General features: G+C 45.8%; 1 protein-coding gene across 1 annotated transcript in view; it reads right to left on the bottom strand.

Moving 5' to 3' along the window:
• Nucleotides 1–2584: 2584 nt before the first annotated feature.
• The window catches only part of LOC147603620 (putative magnesium transporter NIPA4), a 34118-nt gene continuing 11379 nt past the window's right edge, over nucleotides 2585–25323 (bottom strand). Inside the window, exons 2-9 of the mRNA XM_086795981.1 lie at nucleotides 12437–12493; nucleotides 12260–12350; nucleotides 12008–12168; nucleotides 11727–11854; nucleotides 3522–3659; nucleotides 3309–3401; nucleotides 3087–3210; nucleotides 2585–2901 (exon numbers count right to left, since the gene is read on the bottom strand). Of these exons, the coding sequence (XP_086652107.1) occupies nucleotides 2777–2901; nucleotides 3087–3210; nucleotides 3309–3401; nucleotides 3522–3659; nucleotides 11727–11854; nucleotides 12008–12168; nucleotides 12260–12350; nucleotides 12437–12493 (917 nt within the window). The 3' untranslated portion in view covers nucleotides 2585–2776. The remainder of the gene's footprint in view (nucleotides 2902–3086; nucleotides 3211–3308; nucleotides 3402–3521; nucleotides 3660–11726; nucleotides 11855–12007; nucleotides 12169–12259; nucleotides 12351–12436; nucleotides 12494–25323) is intronic.

Consider the following 25323-nt stretch of genomic DNA (forward strand, 5'->3'; position numbering starts at 1 on the left):
ATGGTTGCGCACACGATGAAGGACGATGAATGCAAAATGACGAAAGAGGAAGGAAATCTGGTTTTAAGGTGTAGCCATCGGACTGAGCAACTGCCTTAACGAAGAATGCCACGTGCTTTAAGGACCAGTTCACGGCACAAACTACTTATAATGTTTCACGACGTGAATCTTTTTGTACCAGTTCACGGCGTGAACTATTTTATACCAAGTGTGTGCAAGATTGATACCCTCCTTTCCTTTCATGCTCACACACTAAACCATGCATTCAAAGATTGGATGAAGTGAATAATATCCATTTTTACCTTGTATCCATTTTTGAGTAATGGATACCTTTATCTTTTTATTGCGATGGAAACCAAATTGGTACTTTGGCACTTCTGGGCAGGTGTTGTTGCAGGCGTTTTAACTCCCTGTGAGAGTTCTTGATCCTTCCCTCCACCAAATGGAATAGTGTTTCTACTGAGTTCTGTGGATTGGGGTTTGTATTGGTGTCAATCACCTTGTCCATCTCCTTGATCGTGGTGGTTAGAGGTAGTGGTTTTGTTATATTTAGCCCATCTTGTTGGATTGGTTTCTTCCTCCAAACCAATGTTTGTGCATTCTTAGCATTTGTTTCAGTTGGGAGTTGGTTCTGAATGCCTTTAGTGCCCTTTTCTTTATATTTGTAGGTATTTGCAACAATGGCCTTTGGGTGGAATTTGGGCAACCATACTGTTGTATTGCCATGGTAATAGCCTTGTGCCACTAGAAATTCCTTTCGAACCCATGGCTGACGAGGGCTTTGTGGAGTGCTATTTTGTTTGGAATACTACCAGACTATATTTGAAGACCATTTCCGTTCCTTGTCTGCTCTTTGAAATTTTTTCCTTGATTCCTTATTGACGCCCTTCTCATCTTTTTATAGCTTGTTTCCAAGTTGACTCTTAGGCACCACTGCTGAGTATCCTGTGACTTTGGTTGTTTTTTGCATATGGATTGCGGGATTGATACCTTCTCTGCTACATGAGCTAATGTCACCGTACTTGGTATTTCCATATCCTCAATCATGGCCTGCTTCCCTATGTTTATCGGGCTCCATAAGGGCACGAAAATGATGTTGCTGTCGTTCAGCCATGGCGTTCTCTTCTCCCATTGGATATTACAGTTACTGGCACAAATCCAAGATCATCCCAAGATCATTTCCTCCTCCATCGATCCTGTAGGCATAACAACAAACACCTTTCCAACCAAGGAATTATTTCTCATGGAAACATTAACGCTTAGAAATCCCTTTGCTTTCATAGTTGTCAAGTGCACACTTTGTTGCATGACATTTAGCTGTAGAGACTCCCACCCTAAGCCCTGCTGGCTCAATGTTTAGTTCATCTTCGTCAAGGAGAGTTAATGAAGCCATGTTTACATGCAACATTCTTTTTTTGGGTATCTGTTTGGCCTTCGCCTCCCTTGCCTTAGCCTCTTCTTGAGCTTGCTAGATTTTTTCTTTTGCAAGGTCCTTCCGTTGTTTTAAAAGATGTTCTTGCAAGAGCATCTCTTGGGTCAGTGGTCCAAAATATTTTTTAAGTTTGCTTCCATTGACATAACCCTCCATTTGTACGTCCTCAATTGTCTCAATCCTAACCGACCCCTGAAGTGTGATCTTGGACACTCAGAAAGGTCCTAGCCCTCTGTACTTAGGCTTCTTTTTTATGGTGCTCCCTATACCATACATGAGGACGAGGTCTCCCCTTTCTTGTTCCTTTTGTTTTAAGTTATTGTCGAACCAATGTTTTCTTCGTAGTTTTTTTACCATAAGTCCATGCGATGCAATTAGTCTGGTTTCATCAAGCTTCTCTAAATCTATTACCCTTTCAGCTAATGCATTCTCCGTCAAACGTTCTTGCACTGTAATTTTCAAGCTTGGAACTAGGTACTCCATAGATATTACTGCTTCAACACCATAAGATAGACGAAAAGGAGTATATCTCATCGCTACCTTATACGATGTTTAATATGCCCATAAGACTGTTGTTAGCTTATGTTTGCAATCCGTTCGACTAGCTTCCAATGTTTTTGTCAAGGTAGTACACAAAATCTTGTTTGTACTCTCTGTTTGACCATTAGCTTGTGGATAATAAGGTGATGACTTCCGGTGGACTACATCCATGTGTTGTAAATGATGAGGGTGAGAGGATATACTTAAATGAAGATCTCCTTAATGTAGACAAAGAATGTAACTTCATGTGTGTGGATTTTAGCACGTGTTAATTTACTATCGATAAAAGTGGAGATAGAACCCCTATGCCAAAGGGTGTGGATTTATTGTTTAGTAGCCTTTTGGTAAAATTGGCTAAGACATGCATTATAGATAAACCCTTCACATGAGCTAGTGAAATTGAAGCTAGTTTTGTGCTTCCAAGTGTTAGACCTTAATACAACCCTTCACAATGGAATTCTTAATTTTTACAATAGGGTGCACATGTGCACAATTTTTTCTATGAGACTACAACTTACTTTACACGTGATTAGAGGCAATCCATTGTTACCAATACTTAGTGCTATGCTTGAGGAGACGAGTATCTCACCTAAAGCATGTTTAATGCAGAACAAATTTTGCAAAAAAAAAAAGAGCCGAAACCATTATAGTAGACAACACTGAACATGGGAACTACAATCTCATAAGCGTAAACCCGATCATGCATCCCCTTGTTGAGGACTTCATGGTTAACAAATTCGACTTTCATTGTAAAACTTGATGAAGGTGTTGTAGGCTTTCACAACCCAAGACCAAAATTTCGGCTTAGGGTGCCCGGAGCGACTCAACTCGACGAAGTGGAATCCCTTCTTCCAAGAACTCATCACTTTCAGGCCGTTTGGTCACGATAAAGCGGGCGGAATGGGGCGAGGGCAATCCCGTATAGCCATCTGAGAGAGCAAAAAAACGATGACTTTTAGTATAATGTGTGTATTGAAAAGAGGCTGCCGTGGGTTTATTTCATTCTTCTTCTTCTTCTTCTTCTTCTTCTTCTTTTTTTGGGGGGGGGGGGGGGGGGGGGGGGGGGTATTAAAAGAAAATTATTAGGGACAGCATGAAGAGAATGATGACAGACTCAATCCCGAAGTCATATTATCGCCCATATCCTTTGTTGTATGCAGTAAGAAGGTGCCTGATAGGATAGTAATAAACCCACAAAGCTCCGTTATAATCTGTGACGGATTTTGCCGGTCCCAATCCTGTGTGAAACCAGAGTTTCATGAACACTCAGCCAAAACCAAAAGGATTACATAAGAAAAGTAGCTTAGAGACTAAAATGTTAGAAAAGTAAATGCACCTTAAACATGATGATACTAGCTACTATTGTCAAGGTCGTGAACATAACATAATAAATTGGTGACACCACTGCGGTGTTGAAGGTATCAAGAGCCTGTAACATGCAGAGGGTCAATTCTTCAAAAACAAGCAATGGTGTTTATTCTTCATGGAAAAGAGGAAAAACAAGTCAGACGTGCATGTGTGCTCATGCGTGTTTGTTGGGAGAGTATACCTTGTTTAGATAGTTCATTTGCATCAAAATACACCAGGTCACTATGATGGCAAAAACCCACGTTTCAGGGTAAACAAGCTGATTTGTTCCCTCAAAGGTCAGTTTAAGAGCAATGCCCAGGGCTTTGACACTCATCACCTGAGAAAGCATTCAAAAACAACATCAAGTTCACATGAACCATTTCTAAATTGGTAAACCAATCCCAAACCAACTTCATTTTTATCATTTTGGGCCACGAAAAACAAATAAGGGACACACTTGCACCAATTGTAAAATGAACTTGAGAGACCCCTTTTGAACAAAGGACTGATCACTCTCAATATCAAGTTATGGGTGGTTACTCTAAGAATACACAATAGCAGAAGCAAAATCTTCACAACACAAAGCACTAAATTGCAGAAAGAAGAGCTGTCCATCCACGTATGTGCTCTGGGTAAGGAAGTTTAATGACGATCTAGACAGACTCTAGACGGAGGATGTCTTGCTTACAAGGATGCTTGAACACAATGAACTCAATCATGAACAAAGATTGCCAAACTAGTCTATATATAATGCTTGAACACAATGAACTCAATGATGAATAAAGATTGCCAAACTAGTCTATATATAGTGCTCAGGATTGGCATGGATATACGTCAGCCATGTTGGCCAATCCATGACTTGGTCCAGAATGACCAATCGACCATATCGTCTGATGTGGACTATATTAGACTACAACACAATCTCATAGGGACTGGCGCAATTCCCACAGCCAAAGGAGACCATCTGGACCCTCAAATGGGCCCTGCAACCCAAGAACAATGTCTCCTCGGTTTGTTGTCCAGCACCACTCACAAATGCAATCACATAGCCAAGTGTGAGTGTCAAGTCTACATAAGCCGTCTCCCAACCATCTGGCCACATTTAGCCACCATCCATCGATGTCTAAACTGGGAACTGCCGGGTGCTCACCACAACGGCTACTACTCGTATAGGGAGTCTTACAAAATAGAGCACATCCTGTAGTGACAACACGAGGGTGGAGCAAATGAGCAAATGCTTTTCCAACAGTCACTTGATAGAAAAGCTTGGCAACTATGATGCTAAATGATACAAATAGGAATGGATCATGACAAATAGTTGACACACACTTCAACATTGAACTTTCTATCAGCAAATGGCTTTTCAGTCAATAAGCGCTTCAAACTGTGAGGCAACCCAATGCAGTTGTTGCTTGGAGAGAAAAGCTCAGCTTGATGTTTATATGCCTCAAATCCAAATCCAAATCCAATGGTGAAATCCCTGGTTTGTGCAAGGCCACCAACAGTGCTCTGAAGCACCATTGCCCATTGGAGCTAATGAGCTACTAATAGAGATGCATTGTGGCATGCAGGCTGGAGGTGAGCACGAAGACCACCCAAATAGGAGTCACTGTCATGTGGGCTAAGTCTCTAGAGGACCACAACCGTATGGGAGTTGCTGCCGGGTTTCTGGGCTAGACAGGCACCATTGTGCCACTACTCATTTCTGGTGGCAGCTGCCATGAATCTCTTTGCTGCCTAGTGCCAGACTGCAATTGTTACATCCCAAGGCTAACCAAGGTTAAGACCTTCAAGTTAGGTTGACCACAGCCTAGGGGTAAGGCATCTTAAGTGGGTTAAGTAGCTTTGAGACATATGCTATATGGCCTATATAAGTGACTTTATGAGACCTGCTTTCAGCGGAGCCAGCCATGGAGGCACGTGATGCTTGCAGACAAACTGTGTGGGCCCATGTGCAGAGGAGGGTCACAGATCGTATGCGCACAGTGTTGGGTGAGCCCCTTTCAGAGGATGAGCTTGTTGAGGCTTTGAGGGTCCTTCCGCGTCATAGTTGCCCTGGGGAGGACGGATTGACGCCTGCCTTTTTTATGCGCTATTGGGACCTTTTGGGGCCAGGCCTCCGCAGGGGTTTTCAGTATGTTTTGGACACTGGGGTGATGCCATAGAGTTTTTCAGAGGGCTTGATCTTTCTTATCCCCAAGGGGGAGGGAGTGTCAGATGATATTTGGCATTGGAGGCCTATTACGATCCTCAATACTGTCTACAAGGTCCTAGCAAAGGCCTTGAGTTTGAGGATCCAGCCCTTCCTTGGGGATTTGATTCATGCTACTCAGACAGGATTCGCCAAGGAGCGCAGTATCCTTGACAACATTTTCACCTTCTGGGAGGTGACGGCCCGAGCTATATTTCTCGATGAGGACTTGGTCGTTATGCTTCTCGATTTTGAGAAGGCATACGATAGAGTCGATTGGGGTTTTCTAGAGGGCACTATGCTTCGCCTGGGTTTTGAGCCAGACTGGATTCGAGGAGTGGCAGCTCTATTCCACAGCTCGTAGCCAGGTGTTGATGGCAGGAAGACGGGGGCCGAGTTTTGAGTTGACCAGATCAGTCCGTCAGGGATGCCCTCTCGCCCCGTTCCTTTTTCTTTTCTTTGCAGAGGCTATGAGCATGTATCTAACAGCAGAGGAGGTTGGGTTGAGAGGACTCCAGCTTCCAGTCCGGGGAGAGGACCTGCTCGATTCTGAGTTTGCTGATGACACGGGATTGTTTCTGCATGGCCAGGAGGCCAATCTACAGAGGGCAAAGCAGTCGCTACAGGTTTTTGGTGTGGCTTCGGGAGCATTGATCAATTGGCGCAAGACAGTGGCTTTTTGGATCAGTAGCGCTCCCGCTCCGGCATGGAGCCCAGACCCGGGTTTTAGATGGATTCCTCTTGGCACAGCAGCGCGGTATCTGGGATGCCAGATTGGACTTGATTTGTCACCTGAGCAGCAGATCGCCCCGCTTCTTCTGAGCATTCGGAAGAAGCTTTTATATTGGAGTACAGCTCGGCTATCCTTGGCTGGGAGGGTGGTGGTGACAAATCAGGTGCTTTTAGCGACTATGTGGTATATCACGTCTTGTTGGATTTTCTCGAGCTCTTGCATCAGCCAGGTACAGAGGCTGATCAGGAACTTTCTTTGATCTGGGCGGGATAGTCAGCCGGCCCGGGCTAAAGTTGCTTGGGCAGTTATTACTCTTCCGCTGGCCTAGGGGGGCTTGGGCATCATAGATCTAGCTGATCAGAGTAGAGCCTTGTTGGGGAAGCTTATTGTTCGGGGGCTGCTTATTGTTCGGGGGCTGCTTCCAGGCGATGAGCCTTGGAAGGAGCTTCTTTTTCAGCAGCTACAGGCTAGAGCTCCCCCAGCAGGGGGCACTTGAGCACCAGAGATTCGGTGGATCTTCACAGAGATGAGGAGGACAGGCCTCAGTAGAGGATGGGAGGACAGATTTGCCTTGAGTATCCTGCAAGCTTGGGAGTTGTTGAGACCGGGGCTTTCTCAGAGACCTCCACTTGTGATGAGGAGCGGGCCAGACAGCCGCTCATCTAGAGCCCCGCGGTACGCACAGAGCAGGGTCATATGCTGGGTTCTCGGCCAGTTGTGTAAAGGCTCCCATCCATCGTGGGGCCGCTGGCTCTAAAGGCGTGAACCATGTTGGAAATAAGTGCACACTAGGTGTACTCTTTTCCTAGTCTAGTATAAACTTTTGTCTTGAGTCTTGTGTGTCTGCCATGTGGCATCTTATTTGTCCCACATATCAGCGTGGCTACTATCTCTTGTACTACACACCTATATATTGTGGGTGTCACATCATAAGAAGTATCAATCTTGTGCCTTGTCTACACTCATCTCAAGGTATCTCTATGCTTTGTGTCTCCTTCTAGTCTTGCTCTCATTTCAGTTTCAGTTTCAGCTTTGTCTCTCCCCCATTTCTCCTACATGGTATCAGAGCAGGTTTATCCTGGCTCCCCTCATCCTTGCCTCAAGCTTCAGTTCACTTCAACCCGCTTCAACTCGCCTCAGCTCTCTGCTTCTACTTCAGCTCTCTTCACCTCATCCTCAACGTTTCTTAGCTCGTGGTTACTCTACTTCACCCCGACAACTATCTTCAGTTCATGGCAGCTCATATTCAGCTTCAAAGTGTGGCGCAATTCCTCATGACAGCTCATCTTTAGCTCGTGGCTTTCAAGCTTCAGCTCCGCGTCATTCTACATCAGCTTGCCGTCAGTTTTGGGCCTCATCTCATGGCATCCTCAGGGCGATTTCAGTCAGCCTGTCATCGCCTTCATTTGCTGCTCCCTTTCTTCATGAAGCAGCCCGCATACATTCAGATTTTTGTTGCCTCAATTCCAGCAACTTGTCCACTCACTTCATGGCTGCACAACTCCATGGATATACCTCACCTATGGTCAGCGGTTCTGAATCCTCATTGGATCATGTTATGCTGTTGTTTTCTCACATGGGACAGCCCCTTCATCTTTAGTTTATCAGGCTGCTCCTGGTTCTGCAAATTTCGAGGTATGGATGCTCTTCATTTAACAACCCTCAGCCTGGCCCTAATGCCCACTTACTTTCACGACTACCAAGTTCTTCATGCTTCATGATTACTTTCAGCATTCATGGTTTACCCCTCTGGATAGACTGTCAAAGATATGGTTTTGAAAGAGGGAAGACCTGCTCAAGCTGGAGTAATCAAATCAGGATATCTAGATGTAATTTTCAGTCTTCTACTTTCGAAAAAAACTCAAAATATAAAAATTTAATTTTCAGTTTTCATGGGATTAGACACTGCCCTTGCATTTCAGCAAGTGGTAAGACCTTCCCTTCATCTATCTGTCTCTCATGTACGGGATTAGACACTGTCGAATATGGTAAGACCTTCCCATCTCTCTCATATTTGTCTATGCTTTCATGCTATCTACCACCATTGATCACCAATGATGTAGATCATGGGGTAATGTCATGTCTATTTGTCTACATGGACTTATCTTTGTCCCTATCCAAGAGGCACCCCTGCATTACTCACTCTAGCAGGAGGATTGCCCTTGAGGAGGGATTATCTATCAAGGTCCATCTCTCTGTCTATCTACAATCAGTCAGTCTCTCTGTCTATGTGTCTATCTTGTGTGATCTTACAGTCACATGTCTCTGACACTCTGTCTATCAGTCTATATGCCTCTCTTTTGTGGATTAGCTACCCACATTCTCTTGGCATTTTCTGTCTATGTCCCCATTTATCTTCTATCTGTTAGACTCTCTCATGTCTATCTGACAGTCTCTCTCTCTGTGGGACCACTCTACTGGCTGATTGCCTCTCTCTCTGTCTGTCTATGATCCACTCTTGTCCCTACCCTTGTGGACCCATATGAGGATATCACTTGAGGAGGGGTGTCTCAGGATCTTGTCTATCTTATCTTCTGGCTTGTCTCTCAGACCTTGTCTAGTCTATCTGTATTGGTCTTATCTTTTTGTCATGTCATAGTCTTGTCTTTATGTCTTCCTCCTAGTGTCCACTTAAGGAGGGTGTTGGAAATAAGTGCACACTAGGTGTACTCTTTTCCTAGTCTAGTATAAACTTTTGTCTTGAGTCTTGTGTGTCTGCCATGTGGCATCTTATTTGTCCCACATATCAGCGTGGCTACTATCTCTTGTACTACACACCTATATATTGTGGGTGTCACATCATAAGAAGTATCAATCTTGTGTCTTGTCTACACTCATCTCAAGGTATCTCTATGCTTTGTGTCTCCTTCTAGTCTTGCTCTCATTTCAGTTTCAGTTTCAGCTTTGTCTCTCCCCCATTTCTCCTACAAACCACTCCTTCCTGATTGCTGTCAGAGCTTGCACTGAGGATGGTAGATGCCTCTACTATGAGATACAGGATGAGGGCAGACTTCAAAGAGTGGAGGCGGAGTCGCCTTTGGTTGCAGAGTGCATCTTTCAGAGGATACGGGTAGTGGCCGCCGCTTCTCGGAAGTGGCATATTGATCCAGACCCTGCAGATGTGGACTCTGATTGGCGCATATGGGCATATGCACCGCGTCCCTTGGCCCGGCTCCAGTGGGACCCTGGCAAGTACGAGTGGCATGATCCTTATGCGTCCCCCGAGGCCACAGAGATCCTTTTTCCAGTACACTCTTCGTTTGGGGAGGCATATTTTGACTGCGAGGAGGACGGTCTTTCCAGCTGCATCGGAGCACTGGCGGCTTCAGGGACTCTCACAGGAGTTCCTGGAGGATTTTTGGACCAGGCTCTGGGCTAGCAAACAGGCACGCAGGATCTCGGCTTTCCAGTGGTGGCTGGTTGCCCACAGGGGCTCTGCAGTTGGCACCTGGCTTGTCTACAGTGGCCTTCCACCGGCCTGCGTCCGATGCGGCCACCCATTGGAGACACAGAGACATTGCCTATGGGACTGTCCACAAGCGCAACAGATTTGGCTGAGGATGCTGCGCATTTTGGCCCCCCTCTCTCCAGAGGGCATGTATACGTGGGGAGCCGCTGCTTGGTCGACTTCGTCAGGGCCAGCTCTGGGATATGAGACGGAGCAGGACAGCCAGGCCATCAGATTCATTGGGGGCCAGCCTCGCCTTGTTCCTTCAGCCGGCTGGACACAGGAGAGAGATATACGATGGGAGCTCCTCAGCAGCCTCACCATATGGTTCACCTGGAGAGCCCGTTGTTTCAGGGCCTTTGAGGGGAGACTGGAGCCACCAGCAGAGACTGTTCGGGCTATTTGGCAGGAGTTGATTCACACCCTGCGAGGACAGTATGACCGCATCCGGGGCGACTCGGATCGAGCGATCTTGCGGCGCGAGGCCTTCCACACCACTTGGCGCAGCGGCCCTTTCTATACTCTACACGCAGGTACCCCCCGTTGGCACTACAAGCCACGTGTTTGGATTTTCCCCCCTCCTATTGTATGATATAGCCTCTCAACTATTTGTACTTTTTATTTGTACTCTTCTGCACCTAGGGAGAGTCTCCCTAGCTGCCTTGATTGGATCTCTGCTCTGCCTACTTATGAGCAGGAGAGGGGTTTTGTAGCCCAGTGGGGTTTTTTTATAACTAATGAAAGGATCTTTTCTCGGAAAAAAAAAAGTGACTTTATGAGTCAGTTAGAGGAGAGCTCCTCAGACTTGGATGACTCCAGGCCTTGAGACTACTCCGTGCTTACATCCCATGTGTGTGTATTGGTGGTATGGGATGCCATGGACTTTGCACATGGAGCTATGTCTCTGATGCTATTCCCCTGTGCTCAAAGGTAAGCCTGAATGGCTCTATGGTTGGGCGGTCACCTAGATGCTTGAGTCTGCGTGTGTGTTCCTTTTTTGTTTATACTCAATCGCAGGGTCTGTTAGCCTTGGGACTTTACATTGGTACCAGAGCCATACCTGCGGAATTAAGTGGGAGAGACACTGAGGAAGGAGAGGAGAAAATCCATTGCGTGAATCTTCCGGGTTCTAATCTATGGGCTGCGTTTTGTCTTCCAAGGCCCGATGGTGTGGGACACTTAGGGCGGAGGACGGAGGTGAATGAGGAAGATGCCATGGTTAGATGTGCGTAGACAGTTTATGGAATCATATCTATGGAAAAAGCAGGAGCTTGAATCACGTTTGTCTGTGTGCTACTTGTTCTCTAACAGTCGCCATGTCAACATGATCATGAGTGAAACCCTAAATCTTAGTTGTCTTGGTATCAAGAGGTTTTATGGTTGTTGGCTGTATGAAACAGAGAGCTGGTTGAGTTCTGCAGAAGGCTATAACATGTGCACTTTAGGTTGTGCGCAAGAATCCAATGTGTTTTTTTGGAATACCCCTAGTGGGAGAGGAGTCAGGACACATTTTGCAAGGCCATGCTTATGTCATGTTTGTACCACCCGCTCATGGTCAATTTTGGTTCTTCAGGGGTTTAGACACTGAGCCCCGTAAGCTATGGAGTTGCAACTTGGTAGGGGTTCAAGCACGATTGAGGAACCTCCAAAGTTTGTTAAGGTTAAGATTTGATAACCTTGTATAAAATCATGACACCCACAGGGTAGAAGCATACTCTAAAAGATCCAAATAGATAAGAAAGGAAGAGCAATCCACCCTTGGCATCTGCTCAATTTTCGTAAGGCATGTGATCCTGGGGAGTTGGTTGTTTTAAGAGACTAGACCTAAAGGTATACTTGGACAGAGACTAGACCTGGAGGTGGAATGGTGTTGCTCATGCTACAAAATCTCGCGGTGTGGAGGATGGATAGTAAACCACTGTTGTACTACAAATAAATGTTTAAAACTCTTGAGTAGACCTCTCTAGTTTGAGCAAGAAATGGTTGGAAAAAAATAAATTGAAATCGAAGTACAAGAGGGGCAGCATCGTACCGAGAGAGAACCCATCAATGAGCAAATGCCAATGTATACCATCACATGCGTGTTGCCGTATAGGGGTACAAAGTGAAAAACTAAGACTAATGCCAATGCCACCACAGAACCCGAATACATCAAAAATGCTGCCAATTTTTAAAAGATACATTGTAAGCAAGCATTCAGACAAATTTAAAAAGTAAAAGCTTAGAGAAAAACATGTGTGCTCATGTGTGCACGTGTATGGGTGTGCACATGTAGCCTGTGAATATGTAATGAAATATCTATGTGAAGCACACCAGGTTCAGTTGCGAGTGTCCACACTTCCGTTACCGACAGTATCTCACGCTCTGGCGGCGCATGTAGGACAATGGAGGTTGAGCCAACCACACACAGAATGCAGCCTAGTATCCCAAATATATGCAACCTCTCCTTCAGCATTATATGTGCAAGCACTGCACTGCACAGGGCCAAACATCAAAGGTTCCATATTAAGCCAACACTTATGAAAACACATACATTAAGCAGTTGATCCAAAGCCTGCATTGTACCTCACAATAATGCTCAAAGCACCAAGAGGGGTGACAAGAATAGCTGGAGCGAATGCGTATGCAACAAAGTTTGCAACCTCTCCAACAATCACTGTGGCATTCAATCCTCTCATTGAGTAAAGATAACACCTTCTAATACCAACTTAGCAGAACACAAGAGGTGGTCTAAATACATACTAGTTGTCATTCCCGCCCACCAAAGTGGTTCATATAAGTAAGAATATCCTCCGAGTCCTGTCACAAATACATGTGTAAGCAAGCAGGACTCCTAAATGAAGCATGCACTAGATGAAACTCTTACACCACTGCAAAACAGGGACCTTTTGCAATTACATTTCTTTTAATTGATATATGCTAAGGGCACACAACTGAATGAACATAATTGAAGAATAGCCAAGTTACCAAAGCACCCTAAAAGCACAAGGAAACCTGTTAAAACTTCATCCTAGCTAGAAAATTGAACGCTCTTTTGGGGGGTTAGTACTCAAAGCACGATTGTATCATGATCTCTTAAATGAGACTATTCATCCAATTTTATTAAGTGTGTTTTTAATCTCTCTCATATCAACACCAGGTTTTGGGTCCTAATGCGGATACAAGAGTAGGATTCCACATAATAAAAAACCTTGAAGAATCTCAAAAACACAAGAGTAGGAATCAAAGGGGAGGATTACCATTCTCTGAGCACCTTTTCAAAGCGAGTTGAGTGCATCTGTGAGTTTTGATAGACATGTGCACATGCATTATATATACAGTGTGTAATACGCATGTATTACATTGAGTGTGTGTGTGTGTGCATGTGTGCGTGCTTGCACGCGCACACACGTGCGAGAAATGAAATGAAATGATATATTAACGTCTCTAAGAGGCCATAATGGCCTATGAGACCAAAACTGAGAGTACATCTGAAGTTGGTGTCTCATCAAAGAGAACAACCAAATGAAACTGAATAGTACAATAAACTGACTGCCTTATAGTTATAAGAACTGTAAGTAAGACTCCTAGATGATACTGAGTAGAAAATACTAGAAAATGTATATCAAGTAGGTCCATGTATGCTGATCAGTTGAAGTGCTGCCCTCTCCTCAGATCAAATATCTCCGCCATGGGACTGTCTAGAATGGAGAGGTCGTAGAAGTGAGGTAGGCGCCGAGCAATAATGGCTCTGATCTGGCGATGGTGCCGTGGTCGGGATCCTGGTGGGCGTGGCCGACGAGCACGACATAAGACGATAGCTCTATCAGTGGTGACTCCCTAGGATTGTGGTTGGTGCCCTGATGGCCCGATCGAGAGAGAGAGAGAGAGAGAGAGAGAGAAAGAGATTTTACTAACATCTTCAAAAGACCCTATGAGACCAAAAAATGTTACTTATGTTCCATGTATAAGCTAGAAATCATAAACATGGAAAAAAAATGCCTTAAGGAAAAAGTTACGTTGTCAGGTTAACTTGGGGGTTGAGTAAGGACATCTTAAGGGGAGAAGCATCAAAATACACGTTGTTGATATGCAAAAACGCAACATGTGCAACCAAAAAAAGGAAAAAAAATAAAAAAAAAGTGGTGTGGCGATGGTGATGTGGCACCAACACGTGGCAGGAAAGTAGCACAAGGTCACCTTACAAGCTTGGAATGATGCGACTAGCTTTTGGAAAGCAAAAGATTAAAAGCTTTTTAAAAACTAAAAAGAGAAGAGCTTTTATTATTAAAAAGATGCTTTTTGGACTATGAGTGAGTTTTAAAGCGCTTTTCTCAAGTACTTTTAGGCAAGGACTATAAATTCAGCTATTCTCTCATTGTTGAGACGTGTAAAAAGACGAGAGCTCTCTAGCTCTAAGAACTATCTAATATAACTCAAAGGGGGAGGGGGGGTCGGCCAAAGGCTATTTCGACCCCTGATGTCGTGTCTTCTCTCTCTCGACTCTCTCTTTTGTTAATTTTCAGATTTCCTCAAGGTTTTACACTTGAAATTGTTGGTTTCTTGAAGATAAGCTAAGTAGCTATGCCACACCCCTTACGAAAGCTTGTTTCAATGGTATCAGAGCGAAGGTTACATCTCTCGCCTACGAGGGATAATGATCTTTACACATAGTGCTTTTTGCTTTTTCTTCAAGCAATGTGAAGCACTCACCACCAAGAAGAGGACCAAGCTACCAAAAGTGCAAAGCAAACCCAAGAAGACCCAAGAACCCACACGGTCAAAGAAACTATGACCAATTTGGACACTATTCTCCAAGATCTTGACTTGATGAGAATTTTTAAGCAACTATCTAAGAAGATCGAGCAAATGAAGAAAGGGGATGAGCAACCAACAAAGGAGGATGCAGCTGAAAATCAAAAGTCTTCATCAAAGAGATCACCCAGTCCTCCACCTTCTCGTGGAAGGAATAGGAGCCATTCCAAATCAGCCCACTCTCATTGTGGGAAAAGTCGACATGGTTGGAAAAGGTTCCGAAAGCCCATCTTCCTCATCTTCTTCTTCTTCTTCTTCTTCCCCTTCTAGGTCACCCTCTCCACGGCATGGAAAGAAAGGGAAGAAAGATAAGCGCAAAGCTAAGGATTTCAAAGGAGGAGGAAGGAGAGTGCAGTTTACACCACATGATGGAGCTTATGGTTACACAAACAAAGCCCTCACTTTTATCCGCCAATTTGATATTGCTTTTGGTTCCGAACACTATTTCGAGTCATCCAAGATTCACATGGCTAGTTTATATCTTAGGGAGACACCCAATGCATGGTGGGGTGCACTCATGGTTGAGGGAACATTTCCCAAGAAATGGAAAGACTTCAAAAAACAATTTCATGTTCAGTTTTTACCTAAGAAGTTTGAAGATGATGTTGTCAGAATACGCAGCGGAGATGATGACCAGATCTGGGAACACAAGAGCAAAAACGCAGGCAGAAAAACAGCACAAGAGAGAGAGAGATGTAGCGTGTAACTCTGCTCTGATATACACAAGAAGATCCTGAATATGATACAAATAAGGTATGGGGGCTGGGGGCCTATTTATATGCCCCCAGATAGGCAGTCGGCCTGCTGAAGAGGCCTCCACGACTGCATCAACAGTCGGCCAGCAGCAGATCAAGCCCACGACTGCATACATCCAGTCGGCCAGCATCACAAAGGTCCACGACTGATGTCCAGGCAGTCGGCCAGCTACTGATCCTCCAGCCGCCTCAGGGCTGCCTCCCAAGCCTCAGAAAAATGGAAAAAAATAGGGGAAAAATGCGAGGAGTGAGGGAAAATGATAAAACACCTGATAAGGGCGGGCACACCCACAACAAAGGCCTTGGTGTATAAATCTAGACAGGAGATGACTTCTAACACCCCCTCTCAGCTCCTGGCTGTGTAACCAACCACTGGGAGCTGGGGTGCCGCCTGAGCAAATCCTGAGAGAGCGACTTCGTGAAGAGGTCCACCGTACTGTCCTCCGTCGAACAGAACTCCACCAAGATGTCATCAGCAACGATCTGTTCATGAACAAAGTGCCTCTGGATGACCATGGGTTCCTCCAGTGGAAGCCCAAACCTGCAATGGAACCTCCTGCTGCTCCGTAAAACTGCTCCTGGGCCATAAGTAGATCTCCTCGTGTCTGGATCTCCTCCCCAAACCGAGTCACTCCAACCGTGGAGTCGGACTCCATCCAACAATCCCCCTCCTGTGTACAAGAGTCCCTGATCCTTCGCATGCCGCAGAAACCACCTGAAACGCAATCCTGCCTCCCAAAGATTCAACCGCAACCATGAGCTCAACTGCCTCATCAGCATAGTTTCCACGAGTTTCGGAAACGGGGGTGCGGAGCACGGCGGGAAACGGAGTTTCGGAGTTTCGGCCTTCGGGAAGAAACGGGGAAACGGAGTTTCGGTTTTAGGGTTTAATACATACATATATAATTAATAAAAACATTACAAAAGCTTGAAAAATACATCTTTGCTCAAGTAGAGGGCGTGGTAGAGGGCTGATGTGGAGGTAGAGGAGTAGAGGGCAAGGTAGATGGGTAGAGCAGCTCCAAACAGGCGGCGGAAAGAAGGCGCAAAATGCCAGCGAAAGAGAGCACGCGGGTTTCTAAACCCTGGAAAAAATAAAACTTGGAAACGCCGTTTCCGTTTCTGGAAACGTTTCCGAAACGTTTCCACGTTTCGGTGGTCCAGAAACGCCGTTTCTGGAAACTATGCTCATCAGGAAGCTCCCGTCCAATCCGGTGTCCATCAACCAGATCAATGAACCATACAGCTTCTGAGTCACAGAGACATCACACAGCTCACAAGGATCAACACCTGTTACGGTGCACAAACAAGTCCTGGAAACCTGATGAAACCTGTCAACCACCCCCTCTGAATCCGGAACCACAAAGCCTGGAGAAACCACCTCCTTCTGCAAGTAAGCACCTGCCACCTGCCTGGCTTTCCGAAAGGTCCCTGTGGAAAGAACATCCTCTTCTACTGGAGGTTCTATGTCCCGAACACGACGAGACATCAGAGCATAAGTGACCTGTTCAGCTTCCTCTGACTGACGAACACAAGAACTACCAACATCAGTACTGGAAAGTTCCTACCAACTGCTACCATCTACTGGCAAGCTATCCACCACCTGGTCTCGGAAAGCTCGCACCTGCAGCGTATCCACACTTGAGTGGCCATTACCAGACTGCCACTCATCACGAATCTGAGGACCTGGGAGAGAGAGTGCTGAAAGCCTGTAAACTCCATTCTCCACTCCGCCTTCCCAAACCACTTGGCCTGTTGCTTTGTCCCGGAGAGCAACAAAATGCTCATCAAACTCCACCCGTACGCCAGTCTTGCAAACCTGATGCACTGACAACAGATGAAAACCAAGTGCCGGAACATACAACACCTGGGAGGAATGCTTCCCCCCTCTGCCATCGGGAACTATCTCCATCCTGCCCTCACTGTGAACTGGGATAGTGGACGTATCCCCAGTAAGAATATGACCAGAAAGCCTGCAGAGATCCTGTAAACCGGAACGGGAAGGAGTCATGTGCCTGGAAGCACCACTATCGAGAATCCACTCCCGAGTATCCGTTGCGGAGAGTCCTCCAATCTCCTCCCTGCCTGAAGAAAATGAAGCATCGGTGTCCATCACCTCCAGGTGCACAAAAGCCGGAGTCTTCATGATTGCTGCTGAGGAGTCTTCACCCTTCTCGGTCTTCCGCTTGAGACACTGCCTCCAATAGTGGCCTTTCTCGCCACAATCATTACAGGTCCTCTCTGCCTTCAGCTTCTCGCGGTCAGCGTCGGACTTCTTCTCAGAAGACTTCTCCGATGAAGCCTTCCCTTTGCCCGAGTTACGGCCTTTCGACCGTTGGCCAGTAAAGGCCTCCGAACCTCCACCCTGAGGAGGGTTCGTGAATCGTTCCTCCTGGTCCAGGACCATGGGCACAAGCTCCTCCCACATGATGGTGCTGAGCCTGCCACTGGTAATCAAAGAGGAGTAAAATGCTGAGTACGAAGAGGGCAAGTGCGACAGCAACATTATGGCCATGTCCTCTGACGATATCTCCTTCCCAGCCTGAAGAACTTCCTGCTGAAGAGCAGGCAGCTTGTTAATATGCTCCCGCATCGTCGACGACTTTGCAGGGCTCATAACCCGCTTCATGGGTGATACCCTGTTGTAAAGTGAGGCCAAATGCTACCATATACCTCTGGCCAGCGTCATGTGCTTTACATGATTGATTACCTGTGGTGTGCAGTTGAGGAAAATAAACGAACGGACCCTGGCGTTGACACGATCCCACATGTGTGTCTGAGCCTCCCGGTCCTTTCGGGTTGACGGTAACTCCCCTTCCTCTACTTCCGGCCGTGGAACCCCAACAATGACGAAATCAGCGAGGTCGTAAGACTCCAGAACAGATTCCATCATAACCTTCCATATGCCGTAGTTGCTCCCGTCCAACTGACGGTCCACCGGGAACGTGGGGAGTGTCGGGATCTTCACATGCCTCTCGGCCATCTCAAACAGATCTGCCATAGCGGGGATGTACTCTGAAAAGGAAGGGTGGGTGGGTGGGAACAAAGAAGAACTGATACCTGCAAGTGGCTGTCCAGCAAATCAGCCCGCCTTCCTCTTGCTTCTCCTCTTCCCGATCAGCCCAAAACAGTCCACCAATCAGCCACAAAACAGTCCCCCTCTTACTCACACAAATCCCAAGACCTATCTAGAGCCTAGGGCTCTGATACCATGTCAGAATACGCAGCGGAGATGATGACCAGATCTGGGAACACGAGAGCAAAAACGCAGCCAAAAAAACAGCACAAGAGAGAGAGAGATGTAGGCGTGTAACTCTGCTCTGATATACACAAGAAGATCCTGAATATGATACAAATAAGGTATGGGGGCTGGGGGCCTATTTATATGCCCCCAGATAGGCAGTCGGCCTGCTGAAGAGGCCTCCACGACTGCATCAACAGTCGGCCAGCAGAGCAGATCAAGCCCACGACTGCATACATCCAGTCGGCCAGCATCACAAAGGTCCACGACTGATGTCCAGGCAATCGGCCAGCTACTGATCCTCCAGCCAGGCTGCCTCCCAAGCCTCAGAAAAATGGGAAAAAATAGGGGAAAAATGCGGGGAGTGAGGAAAAATGATAAAACACCTGATAAGGGCGGGCACACCCACAACAAAGGCCTTGGTGTACAAATCTAGACAGGAGATGACTTCTAACATATGTGCACCTTGCATGGGAAAGATTGCATATGGAAACAGGTGAGACAGTTGATAATTACAACAAGAAATTTTGGGATGCATATCTCAATATTACTCCTTTTAAAGAGATTTTTGAGAAGTCTAAGTTAAGAAAGTATTGGGCTGGTTTGCATGACAACATTTGAGATTTTGTGAATGTATGCCCGAATGATACCATCCAAGATTTGATGCATTCAGATTCAATTGCTGCCAAGGTCTACATGGTAGACGAACCAAAGAAAAAGACAAGTATTGAAGATTATAAGTCTTCGGTACTTGAGAAGCGTGAGCACTCAAGAATACGTTTCAGCCTATGAAGCCGAAGGCTATTCCAAACTCCTACAAAGGAAAGCACAACTTGACCAATGAGCAAATAGAGGTCTACAACAAAGAAGGGAAATGCTTTAGAGGTGGCAAAATAACGGTCCAATGTCCGGATCGTCCATAGGGACCTCGAGAGCAACTAAAAGTCTAAGCCAGTGGTTGGTGGGATTCCCAATGTATTGGGAAACAATTCAAAACCTGAGGCTAGAGAGCTATGCCTCTCTTGGGGCAACGTGCACGACAAGAATGCTTTAGTGTTGTTTGACATGGGAGCCACAGATAATTTTATTTCCATAGAGCTTGCAGAATAGTTGGGAATCAAACCTGAGGATATGGGACCAGACTTGCATGCAAAACAAGTGTTTCATCAACTTTCATGGTGATGCAGTGGCAATAACGCCTATCATTGGTAAGTTGAAGATTCATATCTAGGGTTATGTGGACTATGAGGATTTCTATATTTCACCTTTGAAGCACCTCAGATGTCATCTTGGGGATGCCATGGTTCCATAGAAAGAGTGCTATTATCCAGATTCCCGAGAGGACTATTTCTTTTAAGCATAAGAATAAGGATATCACTATTGTAGCAAAGAAGAAGGAAGATACCATCCCTATTGTATCCCATGTATCTATTTCCAAAGCAATAAACTCTTCCGTCTTTGCGTATATGATCTTTGTAAAGGATAAGAGTGAAGACTCAATGAAAGATTTGAACTCTCTCTAAAGGGATACAAGGATTGCTTCACAGATGTTATTTCAAAAGAGTTGCCTCTTGAGCGACCAGAGGATCATGTGATAAGAGTTTATTCCAAGGAGTTCACCCTTGAATCGACCTCCTTACCAAGTGAGTGCAATACAGCAAGAAGAGATTATGACACAAGTACAAGGCTTGCTATCAAAAGGGTTGATACGGCCTAGTTCTCCACCCTTTTGTTCTCCAGTGCTTCTAGTGCAAAAAAAGGATGGCTCACTCTACATGTGCGTGAATTACAGAGCCTTGACCAACATTACAATCAAGAATCGGTTTCCCATACCGAGGGTTGATGATATACTCAATCGGCTGGAAGGCGTGGCATTCTTTAGTCGGATTGACTTGAAGAGTGGCTATCGTCAGATTCGGATCCAACCACATGATATTCACAAGACTGCCTTCCGTACCACTTTTGGATTGTATGAGTATTTCCTGATGCCATTTGGACTCACAAATGCTCTAGCTACCTTCAACCACATGATGGATCGGATTTTTAGACCACATCGGAAGTATGCACACACTTTCTTTGATGACATCGTTGTGTTTTCCAAAACCTCACAGTTGAGGACAATTGTTTAATATGTTTGCGGGGATATCACCAAAGCATCAAAATACAAGTTGTTGATATGCAAAAACGCAACGCATATGTCCCAACTGAGTTAGTGTAGTGGTCAAGCTTGTGACTTGTAACCTCTAGGTTATGAGTTCAAGTCCCACTAGGCTCTCTCATGTTATAAAGGGACACCTATGCTCGCTTGATGTGTTTGGTTGCTCGGGCTCTTGCCCCTTGAACACTCAAGTGACTCCTCCTCCTCGGGTGGTGGATCACCCGAGATAGGATGATCCATACGAGACCCCTCCGCTGTTCCAGCGCTCGACTCATCATGGTTGTCATGGGGGATGCCTAATTCGTGGCTCTTGCCCGATGGTACGTGGTCCTTGCCCGACCATGATAATTGGCTAATTGTTGGAAGGGGAAATCGGCTCCACCCACTTGAGTGGGCCCCGGGTGTGTACGAAAAAAAAAATGCAACGCATGCAACCAAAAAAAATGGAGAAATCTTTTGAAAAAAAAGGTGGCGTGACAGTCGTGGCAATAACACATGGCAAGAAAGCAAGGCAAGGTCATCTTACAGGCTTGGAATGATGTGACTAGCTTTTGGAAAGCAAAAGATTAAAAGCTTTTTAAAAGCTAAAAAGAGGAGCTTTTCTCAAGTGCTTTTGGGCAAGAACTATAAATTCAGCTATTCTCTCATTGTTGAGACATGTAAAGAGACGAGAGCTCTCAAGCTCTAAGAACTTGTACTCAAGACTCCTCCAAGAAATTTTATCTAATATAACTCAAAGGAAGGAGGGGGATCGACCCAAGGCTATTTCAACCCCTAGTGTGGTGTCTTCTCTCTCTACTCTCTCTCTTTTGTTAATTTTCAGATTTTCTCAAGGTTTTACGGGTGAAATTGTAGATAAGCTAAGTACCTGTGCCACAGTCCTTACGAAAGCCTGTTTCAGAAGGTCTAGGTGTAAAAAGAGAAATTAAGTTGATAACGGCCCCAGTACAGGTGAGCAAAAGGGTGATGAGCTAGGCTGTATCAACCCTTTATTCAAAAGCTCCTGCACCTGACTCATAATCTCTTCCTGTTGGGCTGCACTAACACGGTACGGCGGTCTATTTGGTGGAGTACTACCAGGAATTAGATCAATGGCATGATCTTCTGGCCTCTCAGGAGGAAGTTCTCCTGGCAATGACTCAGAAAAACAATCTTGGAACCCACATAAGAAATCAGTCCTGTCCTTATCTAACATAGACAAATTAGACTTAGACTCATCATCTTGTGCATCCTTTACATAAATCAAGTACGCAGAAAGATGCTTTTTTATTACTGATGAAATTGCCGAAGCAGATACAATAGGAACAGATTCCCCTTTGAGTTTTACATCCAATACATGTTCTTTCCCTCTATGAGTCAGAGTGATTTTCCTATTATATGTATCCACCACCGCATGTACTCTGTGGCACCATGGCATCCCCAATAAAACATCACAGCCATCCAAAGGCATAATGAAGAACTCTTCGCTATCCACATAACCCTAGAAGCTTCCCAATGATAGGAGTAACGGGTTCTGCATACCCTGGACAAGCCATGTTAGCCTCATATAACGGCCCCGGATCCCCAATCAGCCAGCCAAATCTGGTGAAATGAAGTTGGCTCTAGCACCTGTGTCAAAGAATATCAAGGCATTCTGATCTCTCACTTTGCCCCATGCCCTGCACAACTCTCTCTTCTCACCACCTGGCTGTTCCTCCACAAGATCAGGAACTAACCCCGCAGAAGGTTTTGGTTTCTTTAACTTGGGCTCTCCTTTATTGTCAGAGTCCTTTTGGGACTTTCTCTTGGGACAATTAAATGACATATGCCCTTCTTCTGTACAGTAAAAACATTTCCGAGCATCTCTCAAAGCCTGTCTTTTCTCAGAAGTTCTCTTGGGCATTGGCAACTTCTTATACTTCATCTCTGAAGACCCTTTAGCATCACGAGAAGCATGCCCAGATTTTTCAGCTTTCTTGCTCATGTTCTTACTGCCTTTAAACCCAGATGATCCTCCAGTGAGTAACGCATTAGCTGTCATAGCATTTTCAATCATCTGTGACATGTTCGTTACTCTTGTCTTGATACAATAATCTCGTACCTCTTTGGGAAGCCCACAACAATACTTCTCTACCTGCTCAGACAAAGGCACTGCACGGTAAGAAGTCACTGGGAGTAAAGCTTCCCAAAACTTCTTGTTATAATCCTCCAAATTCTCACTTTGAAGCATCCAACTTGTGCCATGCGGTCATAACATCCACCTCAAGTGTAGATGTGAGCCATACGGAAGAGAAAACCTGTTTAAATTGTACCCAAGTAGTGGGTGCTATGCCCTGCAAAAGAAGAGTAGACCACCACTCCAAAGCATTGCCTTTGAGAAAAGTGGCAGCTTTCCTCACCTTAGAGGACTCTGTGTAATTCCCACCAGAAAAGGCAGCATCAAACTGCTGTAAAAAGGTGAGTGCTTTCAGTTTATCTTTGGCTCCACTGAATGTATCAAACTTCACTGCAGCTCCCCTTCCTTATAATCCTTCGCCTTACCCATAGGCGTTAGATTATCATATGGAAGTGGCTTTGCAAGATTGCTGCCCCCAACATTCATGTCCATCATTGGGTCAACATTTCCCATTCCCACACCTGGCATGCCATACATTCCAGCCATGTTTCTAAACATACCATTATGCATACTTGGCTGCATACCACCAAACATATTTCCTTGCATTCCAGGTTGCATGCTTCCAAACATATTTCCTTGCATACCGGACTGCATACCACCATACATATTCCCTTGCATACCAGGCTGAAAATTAGCTCCAAAAGGCCCGTGCATACCCATGCCTCCCTGAGGATAACCCCCAGTCATAGATTGGAACACCGAGCCACCACCAAAATAACCTGGATGCATATTCTGCTGAGGAATTGATGGCTGTCCAAAGAAGGAACTCTGTGAGTTTACCCCATAAGCATGCTGCATGTTCGGAAACTGGCCAAGAGATGGATCCTGTGGGATGGCACCCCTATGACCCTGAGGAAGGTTCTTAGAACGAACCTTCTTCTTCTTTTTCTCGGGCTCTGTACGGGATCTCATAAATTCAGCAAACCTCTCACTCGGAGTGAGCTGCATAAATACGTCCATAACACTAGCCAAGCGATCTTTGAACCGAGCATCATCATCCTCTTTACCAAGCACATCCTCTGGCTGTGTTACATCCTCATAAGGCTCAGCATCTGCAGCCTGTTCTCCTGCAAAAATATCCTCAGATACATTCCTCTCAGGAGAGGTCTCTTGCTCTTCCTCTTCATGATAAAAGTACTCATCCTCTGTATCAGACATGCTTGCTGAATTTTTCAGCGATGACTTTCCTCGAGGCAACCACGAGCTCACCCCCTTCAGAAAGTTGATGATTGGTCCCGGCAACGGAACCTTGAAACCGGCCTCTGGTAGAAACCAAAGTGCAGTAGACTAGCAGTCACCCGTCCACTTGTAGTCCAGATATGAAAACAAAAAGAATTGGAGCTAGAGTGCCCCAAATCTGAAAATAAATCGACACCTGTTGGCCCCAAAGTTTGGCGCCCCTTGCGGTATTTCTTTATTCAATTTCAAAAGTATGGAAGGCTGAGTACAACAAAATCAGCCAAGAGAATACACCTGTATGTCCAATCTGACAACCCACAATACCTCTTAGCACATAGGATTCACACACACAAATCTGTGTCTCAAAGCAACACTATGTGCCTCCCTCTGATCAGCCAAGACCATTTAGTAGGACAGCCATGAGCATACATCTGGCATATCTCATGCACATGATTCAACTTCCCAGCACAAACATACATTCACTGTTCAATCTCTGTCTCCACCCTTTTCAATCTGCCATACCCCTCCTCTCACAAGGGGCCAGATAGCTCAAATCTGCAATAGACATAAGGCAATAGAAAGAGAGATAGATGAACAAATTCTAAGCTTACCAAAATCAACTCGTGGATCTGCACCGGAGGAAATAGTGGTACCAGTCTGTACTTGCACACTTGTTTCAACAACTCTGCTTCACACGTGTCGGTGTACCTATCTGTACCTTCCTCTCTGCATCCACCTCAGTGTTGTATCTTTTTTTTTTTTTTTGGAAAAAACGATCCTTCTATTAGTTAATGAGAAAACGCCATAAGGCTACAAAGCTCACCTCGCAAGGAGGGATAAAAACACAGTGAACACCTGAGCTCCACCCCCGTGTGGCTGGCCGCTCTCTGGGGGGGGCTACCTAGTAGTACATGTGGGAGGTGAGAAAAGCCAAACTGGAGGCCTATAGTGCCAAGTGACATCCTCGCCCCTCGCGGTGAGGAAAGGGCCAGGCTGCCAAGTGCGGAGGAAAGCCTTGCGGCGCCCTCTCATGCGATCCGAGTCGCCCTGGAGTTTTCCCCAGTGTCCTCTCAAGGTGTGAATGATGTCCACCCAGAGGGCTTGTATGACCTCCGCCGGTGGAGTCGCCTGGCGGTCAATGGCCTCCCTGCATCGGGCTCTCCATATGTGCCAAGCCGTCATGCTGCTGATCATCTCCCATGTGTGCCCGACCCCCTCCTGAGGGGCTGCCGAAGAGAAGTCTCGCGTCGAAACCACCGCCATCGCCCTGTCAGAGACCTGGATGGTCGCACTGCCAGGGACGTCCTCATATCCAAGGGCCGGGCCGCTGTCCGTGGCCCAAGCCAC

The sequence above is a fragment of the Cibotium barometz genome, chromosome 63 (genome assembly GCF_041138505.1).
Source record: "Cibotium barometz isolate CiBa-2024 chromosome 63, ASM4113850v1, whole genome shotgun sequence".
Lineage (NCBI taxonomy): Eukaryota > Viridiplantae > Streptophyta > Polypodiopsida > Cyatheales > Cibotiaceae > Cibotium > Cibotium barometz.